This window comes from Haematobia irritans, chromosome 3 (assembly GCF_050003625.1).
Source record: "Haematobia irritans isolate KBUSLIRL chromosome 3, ASM5000362v1, whole genome shotgun sequence".
Lineage (NCBI taxonomy): Eukaryota > Metazoa > Arthropoda > Insecta > Diptera > Muscidae > Haematobia > Haematobia irritans.
This window is the reverse complement of record NC_134399.1, coordinates 43654147-43680402: the sequence shown is the minus strand read 5'-3', so window position 1 is coordinate 43680402 and position 26256 is coordinate 43654147. Positions and strand designations below refer to the sequence as shown.

At 36.0% G+C, this 26256-nt stretch overlaps 1 protein-coding gene across 1 annotated transcript in view; it reads left to right on the top strand.

The window, feature by feature from the left end:
• The window catches only part of lobo (coiled-coil domain-containing protein lost boys), a 103966-nt gene that overhangs the window by 58325 nt on the left and 19385 nt on the right, over positions 1 to 26256 (top strand). Inside the window, exons 6-8 of the mRNA XM_075299669.1 lie at positions 22592 to 22773; positions 25296 to 25508; positions 25787 to 26008. Of these exons, the coding sequence (XP_075155784.1) occupies positions 22592 to 22773; positions 25296 to 25508; positions 25787 to 26008 (617 nt within the window). The remainder of the gene's footprint in view (positions 1 to 22591; positions 22774 to 25295; positions 25509 to 25786; positions 26009 to 26256) is intronic.

Genomic DNA, 26256 nt, shown 5'->3' with positions numbered 1-26256 from the left:
AATAGAGCATTTTTACGGCATTTGAGAACCATTTAAATGTTTATTGCCAACATACATTTTTCTCGGCTAGAAAATTCGTTTTACAAAGACAAAATACATGGTTTTAGCGACAATTACATCCTCTAGATAAGCATTAAATGGATGCGGCTACCATTTCCGAACATGTTTTTCTGTGCCTGTAGTATCGGTTTAATGCAACAAAATAAAGTGTCATATTTTAATACCCTCCACCATAGGATGGGGTATTAACTATTAATGTATTAACTTTGTCATTATCACGCACAGAAAAAACATGTTTGCAGCATAAATGGATGCTGTTTATATAGATCATGTAATTGTCGCGAAAACCACGTATTTTATCTTTGTGAAAATAATTTTCTAGTCCTTTTTTCGTCGACGAAAAAAGTTTTTTCATAAAGATCAAAACACTTTAGGTTGTGACCCTGTTCTTTTAACTGGAAGAAAAACATTTTTGACGAAAACCATAACATTTTAGATCGTGACCATTGTCTTTTGATTCCAACAAAATACTTTTTATCAATATAATAACATTTTAGATGAGGACAATTTTATTTTTCTTAGAACCATGTTCACTGAGCCAACATGGTTACAGGTGAAAATGTTACATGGTCGCCGCAAAAATAGCTCCTATCATATTATTTTGCTGTTCGAATATGATTGTGACAATCACGTTTCTTCTCTGCGTGATGCTTATAACGTATATATATACTCGTGGTGACATTCTGAGTCGATCTTGCGACAGCCGTCCGCCCGTCTGCTGAAATTAGAGGCGTGTTATCGTGACACGTGTGAATAAAATTTAAACTAAATCTTGTGAATGGGACAACACAAAAATGTGTCGTGCATGAGCGAAAATCAAATTCTGTTCGTGAATGTGCTTGAGTAAAATTTCTACTACTACACGATAAAATTCACATTCACGATAAAATTCATACTCACCGACTGCAATCATACTCAACATTTTCACACCACGGATTTAACCACGCCCAGTTTTCAATAGCGTCCATTGTTTGATGGTTCGTTGGTAAAAAATTGTCGCGAATCATGCGTGAGGCTTCAAACGTTGTTAGTGGGTGAGCGTGAATATAAGTTTTCATTTAATGAAATTACGTGAGCGTGAACGTCTACCCACATATTGTACGTAAGCGTGCGTAAAATTTCACTCACGTGAACACCTCACGCTAACTTCTTCCGATCCGATTGAAATTCGATACAAGGTGTTAGTCTATTGCCTTTAACAACCATGCAAACATTGGTCGGTGACTACACCCTAAAAAAATCGATTCTGTAACATATACTCCCAAACACATTTTGCTTCAAGCATGTAAATATTTGGGTATTGCCCAAACATTTATATATTTGATTTCTTCCAATATATAATATGTTTGAAAGCATAATGGTCTAAACAATATAATATGTTTGGGTAGTCTAAGTTCCAAACATTTTGTATTTTTCCATCCAAATTCAATAATGTTGTCTTCCCAAAAACTATAAGTTATTTATGTTTGTGAACAGCCACCGTGGTGCAATAGTTAGCATGCCCGCCTTGCATACACAAGGTCGTGGGTTCGATTCCTGCTACGACCGAACACCAAAGCGTTTTTCAGCGGTGGATTATCCCACCTCAGCAATGCTGGTGACATTTCTGAGGGTTTCAAAGCTTCTCTAAGTGGTTTCACTGCAATGTGGAACGCCGTTCGGACTCGGCTATAAAAAGGAGGTCCCTTGTCATTGAGCGTAACATGGAATCGGGCAGCACTCAGTGATAAGAGAGAAGTTCACCAATGTGGTATCACAATGGACTGAATAGTCTAAGTGAGTCTGATACATCGGGCTGCCACCTAACCTAACCTAACCTATGTGAACATATAATATGTTTGAAAGCATTTTGAGCCCAAAAATATTATATGCTTAGAAGAATTTTCTCCCAAAGAAGATTGTGCTCAAAAATTGTATATTCCCTCACATCTTTCTCACTTCGAGTTTTTTTAGTTCTTAGCACCTTTTTCTGTAATACAAACTTTGTAGAAGAAATTATTCAATTTTATAAATTCTTATATCCTTCACCACTACTGTGGTACAGGGTATAACAAGTTTGTGCATTAGTACACCCTCAAAAAAAATCGCTTCTTTAACATATGTTCCAAACATTTTTGCAGGAAGCACATATATTATTGGATACTGCCGAAACATTAATATGTTTGTTTTATGTGAACATATTATATGTTTGGAAGCATTTTGAGCCCAAAAATATTATATGCTTGGAAGAATTTTTCCCAAAGACGATTGTGCTCATTCCCTAACATACACGTTATTTTTACTTCCACGAAATATATTTCTTCTTGGCACTTTTTTCTGTAATACAAATAATTTTGAAGAAATTATTCAATTTTATAAATTTTTTAAATTTTACCTTTCGCCTGCACGGAGAATCGAACCGAGGACCATACAGTTTGTAAGCCAACACACTATCCACTGGGCTACGTAGCTGTTATGGTCACCAGCACATAATTATCGTTATAAGTTACATTTATATAGCATAGATTGCAGCGCCCACGAGCCCATGCAAACATAACATTATTTAACAGAAACATACATTTGTTTGCCACGTGGAGCAGTGGTTAGCATGTCTGCCTTGCATGCAAAGGGTCGTGGGTTCAATCCCTGCTCCGACCGAACACTTTTTTTTTAATTTACACATTTATATTTATACTATATTAAATTTTTATAATGAATCTTCGAAATGTGGGTTATTAAAGATTTATAGTCAGTAACAGTGCTTGATATAAACGAAATTGACTGATTTTTGGCTAAAATATTTTTTATTGCAAAAATAACAATTTTGTAACAATCAACTGTTTTTGGTACAAAACTTTAAAATTTGGAAGGTATTCAAAAACTCTAACAAAAGAAAAACGTGGAGTCGAGTATAAACATACATAAATAATTTTATAATATAAACATAAATTTATTTAGGTGTGAACAGTTTTTACTAGCATTTAACACCATCGCTCTAAAATGCCTTTTATTTTGCTTTAATAATTCATTTTTAAGAAAATAAACATTTTAAGTTGTTTTAGCTGCAAAACTCGAACTTAATGCCCTCTTTTATATTTGAAGGTGTCCGTCAACTCCTCGTGGACTACTTATTAATAAAGTGGAACTAAACTTTGTTTTTATACATTTAACTGTGTAATTTTTCACTATTTCCTCCTTATTTCATTTTACTGTCCCAACTCTAAAAAGGGTATAGTGCCCTTTCGTTATTTTTATGAAGACCCCTGATTTCTTTTAACGAACCAAGAAAAAAATTGTGCCCATAATGCCAAAATGATAAACAAAACACATGTCCACACATACATAAAATGCTGCTCTCAAGGCGAAAACATATGCTGTTTGTTTTTCAAATGTCTATTCTCTTGGTTCCGAATGTCCATTCTCTTTATTCAAATTAAATAATATTTAGATTTAAGCATATAATTTTTGGCCTTATCATAAAAGAGTTTTCCGAAACAACATACAAGCGGTTTCACAGAAATTGTTCTCTTTTGATTCTTTCGCTGTGTTATGTTGATATCTTTTGTCAACTCTCACGGTTTCCATCTCTATTTCTTTCTCTATACTCTCTCTCACTCTCTGTCGCTTTGAATAAAATATCACAACATATGTATATTTAGTCGAAATTTGTAAATTTATATATGTTTGCATTCACACATATGATTTTTATGAAACATTCATGCCCCAAACATAATATATTCTAACATATTAACATAGATGTCCCAAACATTTAGTGTTAGTTTAGGAACATTACATGTTTGCACTTAAATATATTGTGTTTTAAAATTGTGCCCGAAACACATTTTGTTTATATCGGAACATATGAAAAACATATGTTTCTAAGAGTGTATGTAACGCTGAGAAGGAAAAGTCTGAGACCCATCGTTTAGTATACCGATCGTCGTAGAATTAAATGCTGAGTCGATTTATTTTTGTCCGATCGTCCTCAAATTTGGCATAGGGTCGTTTTTTGGGACGGAGACAATCGCTGGTCATAGTTGGCGTGTTTATCAACAGATTTTCTTCAAATTCCGTACATCCGAATATTTTATGAGTCTCGAAAAACTTGCAAAATATCAGCCGAATCGGTTCATATTTAGATATAGCTCCCATATATATCTTTTGTCCAATTTAGACTCATTTTACCAGAGAGGCCAAAGTTTACTACCGATTTTCGTGAAATTTTGCATAGAGAGTAGAATTGACATTCTACCAATGCTTGGTAAATTTGATTTAAATCGGTTTAGATTTATATATAGCTCCCATATATATCTTTCGCCAGATTTCCACTCATATGACCACCGAGGCCAAAGTTATTCTCCCAATTACGTGAAATTTTGCAGAGATTGCACAATTATTATTCTAACTATGAATATCAAATTTGATCAAAATCGGTTCATGTCTACGCCAGAGTTGGGGAAATGTGGTAGAATGTTTCATATTTTAATCCCATTTTTAATGACATTTTCCTCCAATTGACTTGATAGTTTCCACAGAGAATGTATTTAATTCTCTATTTAAGTGTATCAAGTGTGATCTAAATTGGTTCAGATTTAAATAAATCCTCAATATAGTTGTTCTTCCGGTTTATACAAATATGGTCAACATACCCACATTTTAGACAAAATTCTGTGATGATTTCCCAATATCGTTATCATATCCTGCACACTGTAATGCCAGACTTTCCACAGAATGGTTGAGTTCAAATTTCAAACAAATTTCAAGGAGATGGTAACACAAATTTTGGTGTACATACCCTATCGGAAATTGGTGCAAATTGCCACTGACGGACCTATCATAGAACTGGTACTTGTGCTCCAGTTAGTTGCAATTTTTAAGTAGTCGTAATTTATTTATTTCAGTATTCGCTTGATGTTAAAATCTTAGATCCATTAAGATTTTAATATCAAGCATTTTCACATTTCCATATTCGACATATTTCAAAGTTTTTTTTTCATTTCGGGTGCGATTGGAATGCCAAAATTGAAACGGATTTCTAAGAGTTTGTCCGAGACTGGTTCCTGCGGACCTGTCTGTGGGGTGCTCCTGCTAAATTGTCCCAGGACGTGTCCTTTGGGATCAGTCCAAGACGCGTCCTAAAATGTAAATTTAACCCGTCAATGACAAACCCATGTTAAAGTGACCGGTCCCTTCCATATGTTTTGGCCAGAACTGGGACTGGTCCATACACACCAGGGACTAGTCCTGTACCGGTTCTGTGGTTGATGCATTTCCCGCATGATGCATGTATATGTAATTTTCTGCACAAAGTATAGGTCGCAGTTTAAGTCCGATCGTCCTCAAATTTGGCATGATGTCTTTCTTCGGGTCAAAGGCAATCGCTATTGATTTTGGAAAGAATCGGTTCAGATTTAGATATAGCTGCCATATATATTTATCACCGATTGGATCACAATTCACGTATTTATGAACCGATTTTCTTCAAATTCCGTACATCTGAATGTTTTGCCAGTCCCGTAAAATATGCAAAATATTCAACTTTAAAAAAAATATTCATATAATCTCATGTGTAGAAAATTTTATGTATGCATAGGTATGTATACAATATTTTTATACCCACCACCATAGAATGGTGACGGGGTATAATAAGTTTGTCATTCCGTTTGTAACACATCGAAATATCGATTTCCGACTATATAATGTATATATATTCTTGATTAGGGAGAAATTCTAAGACGATATAACGATGTCCGTCTGTCTGTTGTAATCACGCTACAGTCTTCAATAATGAAGCAATCGTACTGAAATTTTGCACAAACTCGTCTTTTGTCTGCAGGCAGGTCAAGTTCGAAGATGGGCTATATCGGTCCAGGTTTTGATATAGTCCACATATAAACCGACCTCCCGATTTGGGGTCTTGGGCTTATAGAAATCGTAGTTTTTATCCAATTTGCCTGAAATTTGAAACCTAGAGGTATTTTATGGCCATGAAGAGGTGTGCCAAAAATGGTGATTATCGCTTCATGTTTTGGTATAGCCCCCATATAGACCGATCTCCCGATTTTACTTCTTCGGCTTATAGATACCGCAGTTTTTATTCAATTTACCTGAAATTGGAAATCTAGAGGTATTGTAGGACCACAAATACGTGTGCCAAAAATTGTGATTCAATTTACCTGAAATTGGAAATCTAGAGGTATTGTAGGACCACAAATACGTGTGTATCGGTCCATGTTTTGGTATGGTCCCCATATAAAACCACCTCCCGATTTGGGGTCTTGGGCTTATAGAAACCGTAGTTTTTATCCAATTTGTCTGAAATTGGAAATCTAGAGGTATTTTAGGACCATAAAGAGGTGTGTCGAAAATGGTGAGTATCGGTCCATATTTTAGTACAGCCCCCATATAGACCGATTTCAAGATGTTTCTTCTTGGGCTTCTAGAATCCGAAGTTTTTATCCTATTTGCCTGAAATTGGAAATCTAGAGGTATTTTCGGGTCATAAAGAGGTGTGCCGAAAACGGTGAGTATCGGTCCATATTTTAGTATAGCCCCCATAAGAACGATCTCCCGATTTAACTCCTTGGGTTTCTAGAAACCGTAGTTTTTATCTGATTTGCCTGAAATTGTAAATATTCTGGTATTTTAGGCTCACAAAAACGTGTATCGGATTAAGTTTTTATCGATCCTTTTGGTAATGCCTCCATATAGACCGACTTCACTTCTTGAGGGTGTAAAAGGTGCACTGATCATGAAAATTGCTTGAAACTCAATGTAAAATTTCCAGATTTTAGTTCTACAGATTTAAGATTTCAAATCAAGACTTTATTTTATAATTTTCTTGCAAACTTACATGAGATGTTAATGATTCCTTTAAAACTCAAACAAAAATGATTCTTATAAATCCAGAATCTGATATAGTCCTCATAGGTGAAATCTTTAAATTTATCTTCGGGAATATCCTCAAGTCCTCAAGCCCTCCTGAAATTTCAAAGGAAACCCTAATATTTGGTTCATGGTGGTGGGTATTTAAGATTCGGCCCGGCCGAACTTAGTGCTGTATATACTTGTTATAATATTAAATTGAGCCGACGGGCTTTTTGGGCAGCAAATAAATCAATGACTTCTTCAGTCGGCACATTTATTCGGCGATGAACCGACATTAATGCCAATCCTTTGTGTCTACTCTCGCTAGTCGAATTTCTAAGATACGTCTTCAATCTCTTCATTGTTGAAAATGAACGTTCGGATGAGCACGTAGTAACTGCAGGGATGGAAAATGCAGTACTATAGTACTTTTTTCAAACCTTTTTCACCCCTGTCAGTACCGCAGTACCCCCGCGAATGATTTAGTACCTTTTGTGTAGACATTTTTGAGTCGATATCACATTTATGGTACAATAGCTTTGACAAAATATTTTAATATTTTGAGAAAGTCTTTATCAACCTTATTTGCTAATAGTCTTTTACAAATATGGCAAAACAGACATGTTCATGTGGGAAGAAAATCTCGATTTTGTAAAAGACATAGTCAAAAACAGGATTTTATTGAACTTCAAGAAAGTTTTAGTCGAAAAAAGAATGCGATTCTATATTATCGATTTTTTATGTCGGTAGAAATAGTTGTCAACATTTTATTTCTATATAGAATTTTTGCAAAATTTTATTTTTATAGAAAATTTTGTCAAAATTTTATTTCAATTGAAAATTTTGTAAAAATTTTATTTCTATAGGAAATTTTTGCAAAATTTTATTTCTATAGAAAATTTTGTCAAAATTTTATTTTCTTTAAAATTCAGTCTCTTGACAATAATCTTCCAGTGAAATTTTTGTTGAAATTTAGTAAAAAGTACCTTTCCGCTCAAAAAATACCTTTTTTGTACTTTCTTAAAAATTGTATTTTCCATCCCTGAGTAACTGGCAAAGTGACCAAAATTTTTAAAAGAATATGCACGTTTGGAAAAATCTCTTTATGGCTTCCATCGCTGAATTAGGCAGGTTCTTTTCGCAGGTTTTGCGCCATTTCATTTACACATGTGTGTTTGGCTGTGCAAGTTTTATAGGTAAGCGTTTTTCAAAATGAAACCTCCAGCTTTTCAACATCTTCGATAAGATTTTTCTATGCAGCTAAAAATATATATTTATTTATATAAAAATATTCATTCATTTGGGGGGGTTTGATCCCCCTCATCCCCCCTGAATACGGTCTTGCCCACAGAGACCAAAGATTCACTCCGATTTACTTGAAACTTTGCGCAGGGGGTAGAATTAAGGTTCTGTATATGCGAGCGAATTTTGGTTGAAATCGGTTCAATACAATTTTGCGAACTTGCCTCAAAATTGGTTAAGATTTAAATGTTTGCCATATTTTTTTAGTAACATTGTGCTTCATCTCAGGACATTATCCGATTTAAATTTTAATTCTAGAGATTTTGTAGAAGTACAAAAATTGTCTCCAAATCGGATATAAATATTTTTATATGGGAATATAAACCTTCATGAAGAAATTGAGATGGTAACACAAATTGTGGTCTATAAAGTGGTGAAGGGTATAATATAGTCGGCCCGCCCGACTTTAGACTTTACTTACTTAACATTTTACTTAAATGTTGTAACAAAAAAACAATTGTTTGCTAGCATGTAACACCATTTATTTAGAACTACAAATAAATATTAATTTTTATTAACGAATAATTTTGTACTTAAATTCATTTTTAAGACAGGTATAAAGTTGGCAGTATCGCGTTAAAATGGCCATGTTTTCACGTTTACTTTTCTTCAATAATTTATTTTAAAGAAAATAATCTTATTCAATTGTTGACCACCAAGTTATAATACAATTTGCCCAAAAAAGTTATAATGTTATTATGATGTTACCATGGAGATTTGCCGCTAAAATGTAGCGGCAAAACTCGAACTTTATGCCGCTTCTATTTTGGAAAGTATCCGTCAACTCTTCTTGGACTACTTATTAATAAAGAGGAACTAAACTTTGTTTTTAAAGATCTTACTCTTTAATTTTTCACTGTTTCCCCCTGTACACGGATGAAAAAGACTGTTTTTCATATGTTTGGCTATAAATATATATATAAATATACATGTGTGGAACACAAATTTTTAAACACAATATTTTTGAGTGCAAGCATATAATGTTCATAAACTAGCATAACATGTTTGGGACATATATGTTAATATGTTAGAACATATTATGTTTGGGACATAAAATGTTTGTAAATATAATATGCTTGGATGCAAACATATATTAATTTAGAAATAGCCTATAAACAAATGTGTTTAGTAGCTTGGAGCGCTATTTAACAGGGAGCGATATTGAATTAAGTTGGTGGTTGTTGCTTGTTATTACAAAATTAACATTTTATTTTTCCTTGGGCAATTGATCAGCTACTTCTTTGATCCTTACAAACTGTGTGGTCCGCTGTTCGAATCCCCGTCCGGCAAAAGGTAAAATTAAAATAAAAAAAAATTATAAAATTGAATAATTTCTTCTACAATGTTTGTATTACAGAAAAAGGTGCTAAGAACTAAAAAATCTCGTGGAAATGAGAAAGATGTGGGGGAATATACAATTAGGCAGAAACAAAATTTTGAGCATTCAGGTCGAAAACCTATGTTGTTAGCACCTATATTACCTGTTTATTTTCGTAATTCATTATGATTGTAAATATATAAATAAATAAATAAAATTTTGAGCACAATATTGTTTGGGAGAATTTTTTTAAAGCATATAATATTTTTGGGAGCAAAGTGCTTCCAAACATATTATATGTTCACATAATAACATATTGTTTTTTGGAAGACAACATTATTGAATTTGGATGCAAAAATACAAAATGTTTGGAACTTAGACTACCCAAACATATATTGTTTAGACCAATATGCTTTCAAACATATTATATATTGGAAGAGATCAAACATATAAATGTTTGGGCAATACCCAAAAATGTATATGCTTGAAGCAAAATATGTTTGGGAGTATATGTTACAGAAGCGATTTTTTGTGAGGGTGTACTGTCCCAACTCTAAAAATAGTGCCTTTTCGTTATTTTTTATGAAGATCACTTTGTATGTTTTATATTTTCCACTGTTTTTTTTTTAATTTCCTTTGTTTGAATATTTTGACTTACTCGACGTTACTTACGTTCCGAAAAAAAATTGTGCCCATAATGCAAAAATGATAAAGAAAACACAAAACATGTGCTCTTGTTTTCAAATGTCTATTCTCTTGGTTCCGAATGTATATTCTCTCCGAATACTCATTTTAATATTCAAGTTAGATAGTATTTTGACTTAAGCATATCAAATTTATGACGAAGTCTTCTAAACATGCCAAGAGCATAGCCAAACCAAATGAACTCATAAAACGGTTTTCTGAAACAACATACAAACAGTTTAACAGAAATTGATCTCTTTTGATTCTCTCACTGTGTTATGTTGATATCTTTCGTCAACCCTCCCGGTTTCCATCACCATCTCTATTTCTTTCTCTACACTCTCTCTCTCTCTCTCTGTCTCTGTCGCTCTATGAATAAAATATCACGACGTATATATGTTTACTCGAAATTTTTGAATTTATATATGTTTACATTCACACATATTATTTTTCCAATCACTTCTAGATTTTGTACGTAATTTCCAGGTTAGATGCAAAGACAACGTTAATAATAAACAAGTATATACGGCCGTAAGTTCGGCCAGGCCGAATCTTATGTATGGATTGCGTAGAAACTTCTACGAAAGACTGTCATCCACAATCGAAATACTTGGGTTGTGGTATCTTAAAACTTCTTAACATCGTTTTCTAAATTGTGAGTTAGTCCATACGTGGTACATATTAGACAAAAAAGTTATGTATAGTTAAGTCTACAAATAATTACGAATCGATATGGACTTTTTGCACGGTACGTAGAAAGCCAGAATTGAAATATGGGGGTCGCTGATATGGGGGCTATATACAATTATGAACTTGATATGGACCAATTTTTGTGTGATTGGAAATCGATTTATCTGAGGGATATATATATAACTATAGACCGATATGGACCTAGTTAGGCATAGTTGTTAATGACCATATACTAGCACAATGTACCAAATTTCAACTTACTCGGATGAAATTTGCGCCTCCAAGAGGCTACAAAACCAAATCTCGGGATCGGTTTATATGGGGCTATATATGATTATGGACTGATATGGACCACTTTTGTCATGGTTGTTAAATATCATATACGATCACCACGTACCAAATTTCAAGCAGATCGGATGAATTTTGCTTCTCCAAAAGGCACCGGAGGTCAAATCTGGAGATCGGTTAATATGGGAGCTATATATAATTATGGGTTGGTAGGAACCAATTCCTGCGTGGTTGTGGGATACCAAATACTGACATCACGTACCAAATTTCAACCGAATGGGAAGAATTTTGCTTTTCCAAGGGGCTCTGGAGGTCAAATCTGGGGATCGGTTTATATGGGGCCTATATATAATTATGGACCGATTTCGACCAATTTTTTCATGGGAGTTTGAGGCCATATATTAACACCACGTACCAAATTTCAACTGAATCAGATGAATTTTGGTATTCCGAGAGGCTCCGGAGGTCAAATCTGGTGATCGGTTGAACCGATTTCAACCAAATTTGGCGCGCATAGCTACAATGCTAATTCTACTCCCTGTGCAAAATTTCAATTAAATTGGAGTAAAAGATTGGCCACTGTGGTCATATGAGTGTAAATCGGGCGAAAGCTATATATGGGAGCTATATATAAATCTGAACCGATTTCAATCAAATTTTGCACACTTGACTATACTACTAATTGTACTTCTAGTGCAAAATTTCAACCAAATTCGGCCAAAAATTTGGCTTCTGGGGCCATATAAGTCCTTATCGGGCGAAAGATATATATATATGGGAGCTATATCTAAATCTGAACCAATTTCAATCAAATTTTGCACACTTGACTATACGACTAAGTGTTATGTTTGTACAAAATTTCAAGCAACTCGGTATAAAACTCTGGCTGCTGGGTCCATATTAGTGCATATCGGGTGAAAGATATATATGGGAGCTATATCTATTGGACTTAAATTGCGACCTAGACTTTGATCACAAAAATGTGTTCACAGACAGACGGACGGACGGACATGGTTATATCGACTCAGGGACCCACCCTGACCATTATTGCCAAAGACACCATGTGTCTATCTCGTCTACTTCTGGGTGTTACAAACATATGCACTAACTTATAATACCCTGTTCCACAGTGTGGCGCAGGGTATAAATATGGGAAACATTTAAATCTGAAGCAATTTTAAGGAAACTTCGCAAAAGTTTATTTATGATTTATCGCTCGATATAAAGGGTGATTCTTTTGAGGTTAGGATTTTCATGCATTAGTATTTGACAGATCACGTGGGATTTCAGACATGGTGTCAAAGAGAAAGATGCTCAGTATGCTTTGACATTTCATCATGAATAGACTTACGATCTGCCACAACGTCGAATTTTCAGTGAATGGGCCCTAGAAAAGTTGGCAGAAAATCCGCTTTTTTATCGACAAATTTTGTTCAGCGATGAGGCTCATTTCTGGTTGAATGGCTACGTAAATAAGCAAAATTGCCGCATTTGGAGTGAAGAGCAACCAGAAGCCGTTCAAGAACTGCCCATGCATCCCGAAAAATGCACTGTTTGGTGTGGTTTGTACGCTGGTGGAATCATTGGACCGTATTTTTTCAAAGATGCTGTTGGACGCAACGTTACGGTGAATGGCGATCGCTATCGTTCGATGCTAACAAACTTTTTGTTGCCAAAAATGGAAGAACTGAACTTGGTTGACATGTGGTTTCAACAAGATGGCGCTACATGCCACACAGCTCGCGATTCTATGGCCATTTTGAGGGAAAACTTCGGAGAACAATTCATCTCAAGAAATGGACCGGTAAGTTGGCCACCAAGATCATGCGATTTGACGCCTTTAGACTATTTTTTGTGGGGCTACGTCAAGTCTAAAGTCTACAGAAATAAGCCAGCAACTATTCCAGCTTTGGAAGACAACATTTCCGAAGAAATTCGGGCTATTCCGGCCGAAATGCTCGAAAAAGTTGCCCAAAATTGGACTTTCCGAATGGACCACCTAAGACGCAGCCGCGGTCAACATTTAAATGAAATTATCTTCAAAAAGTAAATGTCATGGACCAATCTAACGTTTCAAATAAAGAACCGATGAGATTTTGCAAATTTTATGCGTTTTTTTTTTTAAAAAGTTATCAAGCTCTTAACAAATCACCCTTTATATGTATTAGAAGTTTAGAAAAATTAGAGTCAGTTTTACAACTTTTCGACTAAGCAGTGGCGATTTAACAAGGAAAATGTTGGTATTTTGACCATTCGAAATCAGAAAAACATATATATGGGAGCTATATCTAAATCTGAACCGATGTCAACCAAATTTGGCACGCATAGCTACAATGCTAATTCTACTCCCTGTGCAAAATTTCAACTAAATCGGAGTGAAAAATTGGCCTCTGTGGTCATATGAGTGTAAATCGGGCGAAAGCTATTTATATATGGGAGATATATCTAAATCTGAACCGATTTCAACCAAATTTGGCACGCATAGCTACAATGCTAATTCTACTCCCTGTGCAAAATTTCAATTAAATCGGAGCTAAAAAGATTGGCCTCTGTGGTCATATGAGTGTAAATCGGGCGAAATCTATATATGGGAGCTATATCTAAATCTGAACCGATTTGGCTGATATTTTGCAAGTTTTTCGAGACTCATAAAATATTCGGATGTACGGAACTTGAGGAAGATCGGTTGATAAACACGCCAATTATGACCAGATCGGTGAAAAATATATATGGCAGCTATATCTAAATCTGAACCGATTTTTTCTAAAATCAATAGGGATCGTCTTTAAGGCGAAACAGGACCCTATACGAAATTTTAGGACAATCGGACTAAAACTGCGAGCTGTACTTTGCACACAAAAATACACCAACAGGCAGACAGACAGACGGACATCGCTAAATCGACTCAGAATTTAATTCTAAGACGATCGGTATACTAAACGATGGGTCTCAGACTTTTCCTTCTTGGCGTTACATACAAATGCACAAACTTATTATACCCTGTACCACAGTAGTGGTGAAGGGTATAAAAACAAGTTAGGAAAGTCAAAAGTCGGGCGGGGCCGATTATATTATACCCTTCACCACTATGTAGACAAACATTTGTGTTGCCATCTCAACTACTTCAAATTTGCTGGTATCTATAAAAAGATTTGCATTTCCAGATACAAATACTAATAATGGAGACAATTTTTTGTACTTCTACAAAATCTCTAGAATTAAAATTTAAATCGGCTAACGTCCTGGGATAAAACACAATGTTAGTAAAAACGTATGGGAAATATGAAGGGGGAGAAATTTTAATGTACTCGTAATTGTACAAGGAGCGTTTATGATTTATCAGGCGATACTTATGTATTCGAGATATAGGACAATTTGAGTAATATTTACAATATTTGCTACTCAGCAGTGGCGAGTTTACAAGGATATTGGTTAGATCTCGCCAAGGTATGTGGTCAAGTGTGAGTTGTGATGTATTATTTGGTCAAGTATTTAAAACTCAACCGTTCTGTGGAAATACTGGCATTACAGTGTGTAGGATATGACTAAGATATGGGGAAATCATCACAGAATTTTTTGCCATGTGTGGGAATTATGGCCATATTTGTATAAACCGGAAGAACGAATACATGGAGGCCTTATCTAAATCTGAACCAAATTAGATCAAACTTGACACACTTAAATATCATATTAACTGCCATTTTCATGTATCTCCGTTAGACTTTAACTCCCAGTTAACAGAAAGTAAAATCGAAATATCTTGTCTCCGGTTAACTTTAATTGAAACATTTTTAGCAGTTAAGTTCCTAGGTTAGGTTAAAGTGGCAGTCCGATTAAGATTCAGGCACACTTAGACTATTCAGTCCATTGTGATACCACATTAACTAAAAGTACCTATTACATATGGGCACTTCTAGTTTTAACCGTTGAACCTTCTCGATTATTTTCTTCTGTTGAACCAACCAGATTGTTCCAAAAACATTAGCAGACTGCTTAAGTTAACGTTTTCCAGGTCCGCCAGTAATCTGAAGCTATATGCCCTTAAAATTTGCTTACGCCTTACACAAAATGCAGGACACTCACACAAGAGGTGTTTTATTGATTCCTTTTCCTCCGCATCATGACAGCTCATACAATAGTCATTATACTTCGCACCAATAGTTTTTGCAAAATCCCCTATCAGGCAGCGACCCGTTATAGCAGATATCAGGAGTGATATCTGGCGTCTCGAGAACACTAGCATATCTAGTGTGCGGTTTAAGTTTAAATGGGGCCATATTTGCTTGGTGTCGTTACAACCCTTACAATTCTCCCATCGAACATTTGCCATCATGACAGCCTTCTCACGCAGTATGAGCTTGCAGGTAGCCAGAGGCATACCAACAGATTCTACACGGATGAAAAAGACTGTTTTTCATATGTTTGGCTATAAACATTATATGTTTGGAACACAAATTTTTAAACACAATATTTTTGAGTGCAAGCATATAATGTTCATAAACTAGCATAACATGTTTGGGACATATATGTTAATATGTTAGAACATATTATGTTTGGGACATAAAATGTTTTTAAATATAATATGCTTGGATGCAAACATATATTAATTTAGAAACAGCCTATAAACATATATGTGTTTAGTAGCTTGGAGCGCTATTTAACAGGGAGCGATATTGAATTAAGTTGGTGGTTGTTGCTTGTTATTACAAAATTAACATTTTATTTTTCCTTGGGCAATTGATCAGCTACTTCTTTGATCCTGACAAACTGTGTGGTCCGCTGTTCGAATCCCCGTCCGGCAAGAGGTAAAATTAAAAAAAAAAAAAAGAAATCATACAATTGAATAATTTCTTCTACAATGTTTGTACTACAGAAAAAGGTGCTAAGAACTAAAAAATCTCGTGGAAGTGAGAAAGATGTGGGGGAATATACAATTGGGCAGAAACAAAATTTTGAGCATTCAGGTCGAAAACCTATGTTGTTAGCACCTATATTACCTGTTTATTTTCATAATTCATTATGATTGTAAATATATAAATAAATAAATAAAATTTTGAGCACAATATTGTTTGGGAGAATTTTTTTTAAGCATATAATATTTTTGGGTGCAAAATGCTTCCAAACATATTATATGTTCACATAATAACATATTGTTTTTTGGAAGACAACATTATTGAATTTGGATGCAAAAATACAAAATGTTTGGAAATTGACTACCCAAACATATATTGTTTAGACCAATATGCTTTCAAACATATTATATATTGGAAGAGATCAAACATATAAATGTTTGGGCAATAGCCAAAAATGTATATGCTTGAAGCAAAATATGTTTGGGAGTATATGTTACAGAAGCGATTTTTTGTGAGCGTGTAGTTCCCCTGGAATATGTAAGGTAAATCCTAGCCTTGCTAGCTCATCTGCTTCGCAGTTCCCCGGTATGTTCCTATGGCCAGGCACCCATATTAGGTGAATATTGTGCTGCTCAGCCATTTCATTGAGAGATTTGCGGCAGTCGATGGCCGTTTTCGAGTTGAACACAGAGTCCAAGGATTTTATTGCAGGTTGACTGTCTGAGTATATATTAATGCCAATATTGCTTGGAGCATTACTTCTCAGCCAATTCACCACTACTCTTATTGCTAATATTTCAGCCTGAAAAACACTACAGTGATCAGGTAATCTTTTCGCTATTCGAAGTTCCAGATCTTTAGAATATACTCCGAAACCCTCTTGGCCATCCAATTTGGAGCCATCAGTGTAAAAATCTATATATCTTTTATTCCCCGGGGTCCGTGTACACCACGCCTCACTATTGGAAATTAGAGTCTCAAACTTTTTGTCGAAAAGTGGACTCGCCAAAGTGTAATCCACTACGTTAGGCACATCTGGCATTATTTTGAGGACCGAACTGTGACCGTAACTTTTTTCCGACCACAGCGATAGCTCGCGCAACCGCACAGCCGTTGTTGCAGCTGACTGTTTGGCCGAAATGTCTAAAGGCAATAGATGCAGTATGACATTAAGGGAATGTGTTCCTGTCTTCCTGAATGCACCTGAGATACACAAGCACGCCATACGCTGAACTTTGTCTAAACTTGTCGGCTGATGAAGTGCCGGCCACCAGACTACAACACCATATAGCATTATAGGTCTAACCACTGCCGTGTATAGCCAATGTACAATTTTTGGTTTTAGTCCCCACTTTTTCATTATTGCCTTTTTGCACGAGTATAAAGCTACCGTTGCTTTCCTCGACCTTTCTTCAATATTAAGCTTAAAGTTCAGCTTCCTGTCCAAAATAACACCAAGGTATTTTGCACAATCACCAAAGGGAATTTCAATACCCCCTAAGGAAATAGGCCTAACCGTGGGAGTTTTGCGATCTTTGCAGTACATGACTAATTCTGTCTTTGTAGGATTTACCCCAAGACCATTATCATTCGCCCATTTCTCAGTTATCCGGAGGGCTCTCTGTATAATATCTCTAACTGTTGATGGGAATTTTCCCCCGACTGCTAGCGCCACATCATCTGCGTACGCCACCACTTGTATCCTTTCTTTTTCTAGGGAAACCAGAAGGTCGTTTATAGCAACATTCCAAAGAAGAGGTGATAGAACTCCTCCTTGAGGAGTGCCTCTGTTCACATACCTTTGTATGTTTGCTTGTCCTAGTGTGGCTGAAATGCGTCTCTTCCTTAGAAGCTCGTCTAACAGCCTAAGTATAACTGGATCAACATTTAGAGTTGTCAGTCCATTTAATATTGAGCTGGGATGGACATTATTGAACGCCCCTTCGATGTCTAGAAACGCCACGATTGTGTATTCTTTGACAGATAGTGAGCTTTCAATAAAGCTGACTAGTTCATGTAGTGCGGTCTCAGTAGACCTGCCCTTCGAGTATGCATGCTGTCGTTTCGAGAACAAACTTGAATCGATGCTAGTTCTAAGATAAATATCTATCATCCTCTCCAGAGTCTTAAGTAGGAATGAGGATAAGCTGATTGGTCGGAAATCCTTCGCCCTCGAGTGAGAGGCTTTTCCCGCTTTAGGTATGAAGACGACTTTTGTTTCCCTCCACTTTCCTGGGATATATGATAAGTTGATACATCCTTTATATATCACCGACAACCAGGGGATAATTTTGTCAGTTACAGCTTGTAACTCCGCCGGAGTAATTCCATCAGGTCCAGGGGATTTGAATGGTCCAAAGCTATTTAGCGCCCATCTTATTCTAGTTTCCGATACAATTTCCTCGACAGGAAACGACCGCTGAGCAACTGTGGCACCGCCAGTACATGGTTCAACCGTCTGATTTCCAGGAAAATGTGTGTCCAATAGTACCTCCAGCGTCTCCTCACTGGACGTTGTCCAATTGCCCTCCGATGTTTTACTGAAACCTGGAGCGGAGTTGGTGGATGCTAGAACCTTCCGTAGTCTGGAAGCCTCGGACGTATTCTCAATACTGCTGCAGTAAGCATTCCACGAGTTATGCTGAGCCTTTCTCAGTTCTCGCTTGTATCCTCTCAGAATCTTCTTGTAAGCGTCCCAGTCCTCAGGGGCTCTGGTGGACTTTGCCTTGTTAAAGAGCTTCCTGCAGGATTTCCTCATATTACTTAATTCCGTAAACCACCATGGTGGTCGATGTTTCCCCCTTGGCTTTCCTCTAGGGCATGCAGCTTTCAGTGAGATGTTGAAGGGCTTAGTAATCCGCTCCACTGCGTGTTCGATATCTTGCACATTTCTCATATTTGTCTCTCTTATTTCCGGTATCATCATATTGAACGATTCCCTATACCTATTCCAGTCAGCTTTCCTAACATTTGGCGGAAATATGATCTTGGTGATATGAACATCAAATTTGAAACTGATGTAGCGATGATCTGAGAAGCTATGTTCCCTCAAAACTTGCCACTCAGATATCTTATCATTCAGTTCCGGAGAGGTCAACGTGACGTCCAAAACCTCTTGTCTGTTCCTGGTGACGAAGGTTGGTGCATCTCCCTTATTGCAAACTACCAGGTTAGTACGCAAAATAAACTGTATTAGGGACTCTCCCCTTGCATTAGTATCACTACTTCCCCAAATACTATGATGTGCATTTGCATCGCATCCCATAATGAGTTTTGTCTTTGTTTTTAGTGACTCCTCAACTAAGGTCTTAACGGCACAGGGTGGCATCTCCCTATCATGTCCCATGTAGACCGAAGATACCCAATATTTGCATGTGGATATCTCTAGACTGGCTACGACAGTGTCTGCATTGCTCAATGAAGGAAGCAGAAACAAGTTTAGTTCGTTTTTAGCAATTATACATGCTCGATTTATATCGTTACCGGTATTATGCAAAAGTTTGAAACCCGGAGTGCTTAATTCACAGATCTTGTTCTTATATATGTATGGTTCTTGAATAAGAACTATATCTATGTCTCCTTTCATCAGGAGAACTTTTAAGGCAGCACAAGCGGCCTTACAATGGTGAAGATTTATCTGGAGGAACCGTAGAACCATCCAAATTTTCAACCACCGTCACATCAGCCACTTCAATTGAGTCATCAAGGGCTTCCTCTTCACAGATCTCGCAACAATCCGCGGTTCAGCTTTGGTGAGGCTTGAGCCTGTAGACACTTCCCGCATATGATTTTCGCCATAGTCTGCCGGTTTTATGTCTCCTTCGGCTTCGCTAGGAGATTTTTTCACTGCTGACTCTACCGGAGGCTTGTCCGTTTCGGAATCCTTTGGCTGATCGCTTTTGTATACCTTCATATGGATATCATGAAAGCTATAACTTACAAGTCCTTGGGTCTGGGCTGGATGTGGCAGCGACTCTATGTTTAATATAAACACCGCATGTCGTCTTGGTCCATCCACCTCATCCAAACGACCAACCTTCCAATCGGCGGTTGGAAGATCTGGGTTACATTCTTTTAGTCTCTCTAGTATTGACTCAGGATCAGGAGGGTTTGCCGGTATCCATACATGTGCTCTAGGTTTAGCCGGTATGTCTTTTTTATCGACTAACTCCAAACTTCTCCAATTAGCATCAATGCAGCTTTAAAGCAATCCATAGACCTCTGGTCCTCAAATGCGACTAGCTTAAATCGTCCTTGATACCAACCAGCCTCTTGGTGTCGAGGATCTGGGCCGGGAAACTTTTCCAGCACCTGTGAGTAGACGACAGACAGACCATTCTCAATCTCCCCCCATTTTTGCTTTGGAACCATACCGTCTAATGCTCCTTTATTAATGATAGCCATCACAAGGCTGTCTTTTGCAACTGAGGCAAACGATCTTTGATCACGTTTAGAGGATGGCAGTTCATCCGGTGATCGCTACCTTTTGCCAGCTTCAAGAATTCCTTGAGCCAATTTTAAGGAATTGCTTTGCTTAGCCGACAACGTGCTTGGGTCGACAGATCCTAATTTCTTTAGGATAAGCAAAGCATTACTGCGTTCTTTGAATCTCTTTCGTGAGGGATTACCTCCTTTTGATGCCGTTACCTTAGAAAAAGTACGACTTGTCGAAGTGTCGCCACCTGTCGACCCGTCTACAGGTCGACTAATTGGGCCTAATTCTTAGTCATTGCCCAGATTTATAACTCCAGTCGATACCCGTCCACTGGGCCCTTAAGTTAGCAACCCAGTGGATGACTTGGAATTTCACTGCATGGTGGCTTAATATCCCACCACACTTGAAATTCTTAGTAGGTACCTATTACGATGAGTTTATCCGCTATTGAAAAACACGTCCGTTCCGTTCGACGGTTGAATAGAGACCATATACTAACACCATGTTCCAAATTTCAGCCGGATCGCATGAAATTTGGTTTTCTTAGAGGTTCCGCAAGCCAAATCGGGGGATCGGTATATATTGGGGCTATATGTAATTATGGACCGATATGGACCAATAAGTTCCTAACTGGCATATGGAATATATAGGCAAGATAACAGATATGTACATAGTACGGTTTAAAAATTCGTTAGCTAACGTAGCACTAACGGAGCTTCATAAAAATGGGGGTAAATATATTATCTGTGGAAATTATCCAGTCAATTGGAGGAAAATCTCATTGAAAATGGGTCTAAAATATGCAACAGTCTACCATATTTCCCCAACTGAACCGATTTTGACTAAATTTGACATGTCTAGTTAGAATAATTCTGCTATCTATGCAAAATTTCGCGTTAATGGCGGTATAACTTTGGCCTCCGTGGTCATATGAGTCTAAATCGCTCGAAAGATATATATGGGAGCTATATCTAAATCTGAACCGATTTCAACCGAATTTGGCACACACCCAGAAAAGGAATATGATCACCTCAAACATGTTTCAAGAGCAAAATATTATTTTTGGATGATGACCATGTAACATTTTTATCGCAACCATGTTATTTTCTCGGAAATTATGTATCTGTGTTCGGAAAACATGTTCTGTTTGGCGAGAAAACAGCATTTTTGCAATAAGCATCTTACATGGTCACCATTCAAAAATAACATTTTGCTCTTGAAACATGTTTGAGGTGATCATATTCCTTCTCTGTGTGCACTTTTCGACACTATTAAAGTACTTCTTGTGCAAAATTTGAAGCACGCCTGGACAAAACTCCGGCTTGTGAGGCCATATAAGAGCAAATCGGACGATAGATATATATATGGGAGCTATATCTAAATCTGAACCGATTTCAGTCAAATTTACTAATCATTGGAAGAATGTCAATTCTACTCTCTGTGCAAAATTTAACGAAAATCGGTAATAAACTTTGATCACTATGGTCATATGAGTCTAAATCGGGCGAAAGATATATATGGGAGCTATATCTAAATCGGAACCGATTTGGCTGATATTTTGCATGTTTTTCGAGACTCATAAAATATTCGGATGTACGGAATTTGAAGAACATTGGTTGATAAACACACCAATTATGACCAGATCGGGGATAAATATATATGTCAGCTATATCTAAATCTGAACCGATTTTTCTCAAAATAAATAGTGATTGTCTTTGTCCAAAAAACGGACAAAATTTGCCAAATTTGAGGACGATCTGACTTAAACTTCGGCCTGTACTTTGCACACAAAAATACATGAACAGACGGACATCGCTAAATCGACTGAGAAGTTAATTCTAAGACGATCGGTATACTAAGCGATGGGTCTCAGACTTTTCCTTCTTGGCGTTATATACAAATGCACAAACTTATTATACTCTGTACCACAGTAGTGGTGAAGGGTATAAAAAAATATGCTCTTAAAAGAAATATGCTCTTAATATGCACGTTTCAGTGTGGGATAATTTGTTAAGAGTTTTTATTCCGATTGATTGGGGATGCTTAAATTAAGTATCATACACTTTATCCTATAGATATTTTAAATGCAAATACCAATCAAATTTCCTATTCTAGGTATACGGTCTCACATGAATCCAAATGAGCCAAGAGAGTTGTATTTTTTCGCCAGTGTGCGACGCGATTCGATGGAATATTTGAAGGTGGAACACGATCGGATAACTGTGATAAGCAGAAATAGAAGAGATTTCTGTTTCTACCAGGAATTTGAATTCAAACCAGGCGGAGAAAATTTGCAAGTAAGTAAGTCCTGAAAATTGCACAAAGGCTAAATCGAATTTTGTCTGGATCATAGAATGAACTGGAAATGACAAACAAGGAACGGATACTTTGAGACCAACTCTACAACCCACACGCTCACAAAAAATCGCTTCTGTAACATATACTCCCAAACATATTTTGCTTCAAGCATATACATTTTTGGGTATTGCCCAAACATTTATATGTTTGATCTCTTCCAATATATAATATGTTTGAAAGCATATTAGTCTAAACAATATATGTTTGGGTAGTCTAAGTTCCAAACATTTTGTATTTTTGCATCCAAATTCAATAATGTTGTCTTCCAAAAAACAATATGTTATTATGTGAACATATAATATGTTTGGAAGCATTTTGCACCAAAAAATATTATATGCTTAAAAAAATTCTCCCAAACAATATTGTGCTCAAAATTTTATTTATTTATTTATATATTTACAATCATAACGAATTATGAAAATAAACAGGTAATATAGGTGCTAACAACATAGGTTTTCGACCTGAATGCTCAAAATTTTGTTTCTGCCCAATTGTATATTCCCCCACATCTTTCTCACTTCCACGACATTTTTTAGTTCTTAGCACCTTTTTCTGTAATACAAACATTATAGAAGAAATTATTCAATTTTATGATTTTTTTTTATTTTAATTTTACCTTTTGCCGGACGGGGATTCGAACAGCGGACCACACAGTTTGTAAGGATCAAAGAAGTAGCTGATCAATTGCCCAAGGAAAAATAAAATGTTAATTTTGTAATAACAAGCAACAACCACCAACTTAATTCAATATCGCTCCCTGTTAAATAGCGCTCCAAGCTACTAAACACATATATGTTTATAGGCTATTTCTAAATTAATATATGTTTGCATCCAAGCATATTATATTTACAAACATTTTATGTCCCAAACATAATATGTTCTAACATATTAACATATATGTCCCAAACATGTTATGCTAGTTTATGAACATTATATGCTTGCACTCAAAAATATTGTGTTTAAAAATTTGTGTTCCAAACATATAATGTTTATAGCCAAACATATGAAAAACAACCTTTTTCATCCGTGCAGTGAAATATAAATAGCGCTATTAAAATTAAATCTATATAATTTTTAGATAGTCCCTTCAAAAGCCGGAAGTATAAAATTAAGTGCAGTTGAATGTTAGAACTTGATAAAATATTGCTTTTTGAGGCGATCAACTACAGTTGGTTTGGTATAAATTGGTATAAAGGTTTGGCTAAAGTCTGAAAATTTTTTCCCTTCTCAATGAATTTTAAGGAGGATTTGGCGCAATGACTCTCACTCTTCAATTCGAAAAATCTGGTCCAATTTATATTCATACACTTCAATTAGAAAAAATATTCGCATAGTTAGATACAGCTCCCGATTTTTTACCATGCGCACCTCGCATACAAAGAGTCAATGGTTCTATCTAAATTTTGCCCGATCATCAAACAATTTTTTTTAGCGGTGTTATATCTGCGTTTTCATACATAGTGTGAAACCCAATTCGTACTCGGCTCTAACAAGGAGACCACTGTAGTAATCCAGAATCAATAATCTTTAAGGATGACATTCCATCCTTATTTATGTACATTAACGTCGTCTTCGTCAGTTTGACTACGTCCTATTTCAAGGCGCTTTAAATTGCATCGTCGGCAAAAATATGAACCCATATGCAGTTTAATGTTTTATTCAGTTCACTTTTAATTATTATTAAACAAAATTTTATAAAATCATTGAATTATAATTTGTCATTTCCCAATCGACCAAAATACGGTTTAGATCGAAAATAAAATGAATCGTCGTCATTTTGACGAAGGATGTGCGGTGAGGGCAGCGAGAAATAGAATACAATATTTCAAGTCGATTATTTTATTTCCGATTTTTGTTATTTGCTACAAAAATTCCTAGCGGTGAGTTCAAAAATTTAATAAGCGATGGCAACGCTATCCCATTTTATACCAAGGAATTATAATAGAATTGGGCGATACGCCGCTAGCCGTCACGGTATTCCGTCGCATCTTTTGGGCTTTTCATTAGAAATACACGTAAACAAGTGTTCGCCTATGGCTATATTTATTTTTACACACTTACGACCATTTAGTCTTTAACTACCAGTTAACAGAAAGTAAATTGTAAATATCTTCTCTTCGGTTAACATTAACTGAAAAATTTTTAGTAGTTAAGTTCCTAATTGGCATATGGAATATATAGGATTCATGGCAGGTAAACCCATACTGCGGTTTAAAAGTTCGTTAGCTAACGTGGCACTAACGGAGATCCCTGAAAATGGGGGTTAATTCGACAGTGCATTTTAGAAAAATTTGAAATAACATTCGAATAACAAATATCTATAGAAGGGACAAGAAATGTTTGTAAATAATGGAAATAGATTGGCAAAACTCTTCAACATATGGTACTTTCATTACTATAACCGCTTTCCAAACAAATTCTTTTCGATGTGTACATGTACGTTTGGTTTTTGTCATTTTAGAAAATCATACAAAAATTCAGTCGTAACAACAATGTACCAGCAGAAAAGGACATCGCCGAACGAAAATTTTTCATTTTACAGCAAAAAATCCATTTGAAATTTCAATATGCACCAGGAGCTTTGACGGCGCCAACTTGTGAGATTACGAAACCTCCAAAACCTGATTATGGTAAAGAGGTTATCTACGATAAGACGTTGTGCAAAACAATTAAGGTAATATGTGGATGTTTCACTGATCTGTTTTATACCTACACCCAAAGAAAACATACTTTCCTCCGGAACAAAATTTCAGACAAAAGATATTCCCATTTAATGTAAAGTATTTTCTGCAGAAGAAAATAAACCAAATTTTTTGACAATCGATTCAATGATTTTCTCTGATATTGCTTATTTTCTCTTAAGAAAATTTTTGTAGCGAAACGTTGTCTAAAATTTCATTCCTCGGAAAGGAAAACTTTTGTTTGGAGTGTAATGACAAATGCTTTTTGTAGGCCAACAGCGATGAGCCAGAGCCATTGCAGCTGGAAATGTACCGCCTAATGATGGATCAGCTTCACAAAGAAGAAATCGCTAAAAGATATTTCAAAAAATTAAGTGAGGAAATAAATGGAATATTTGATAACCGTAGAAATGAAATGGAGTATCCTGAACTTAGTTTTCGCTTATTTGATTCTATGCGTAATGGCTCTGCACGATCTCAGCGCTTGAAGCAAGTAAGTATTGGACATAAATTATTAATGCACAGCACACACAGAAAACAAATTTATTGTGACAACCAATTTTTTTGCCCACCAATTTATTTGGTTCCATCTACTACCGGAATCTAACCGATAGAAGTTGTTGCCTCAACCAATTGACAGTAAAATTGGCAATCACAACCAATATAATTGTATTTGTTTGTTATGACAGCCAACTATTGTCTGAAGTAACTGCCTTTTGAATTATCAGGGAAACCAATAAT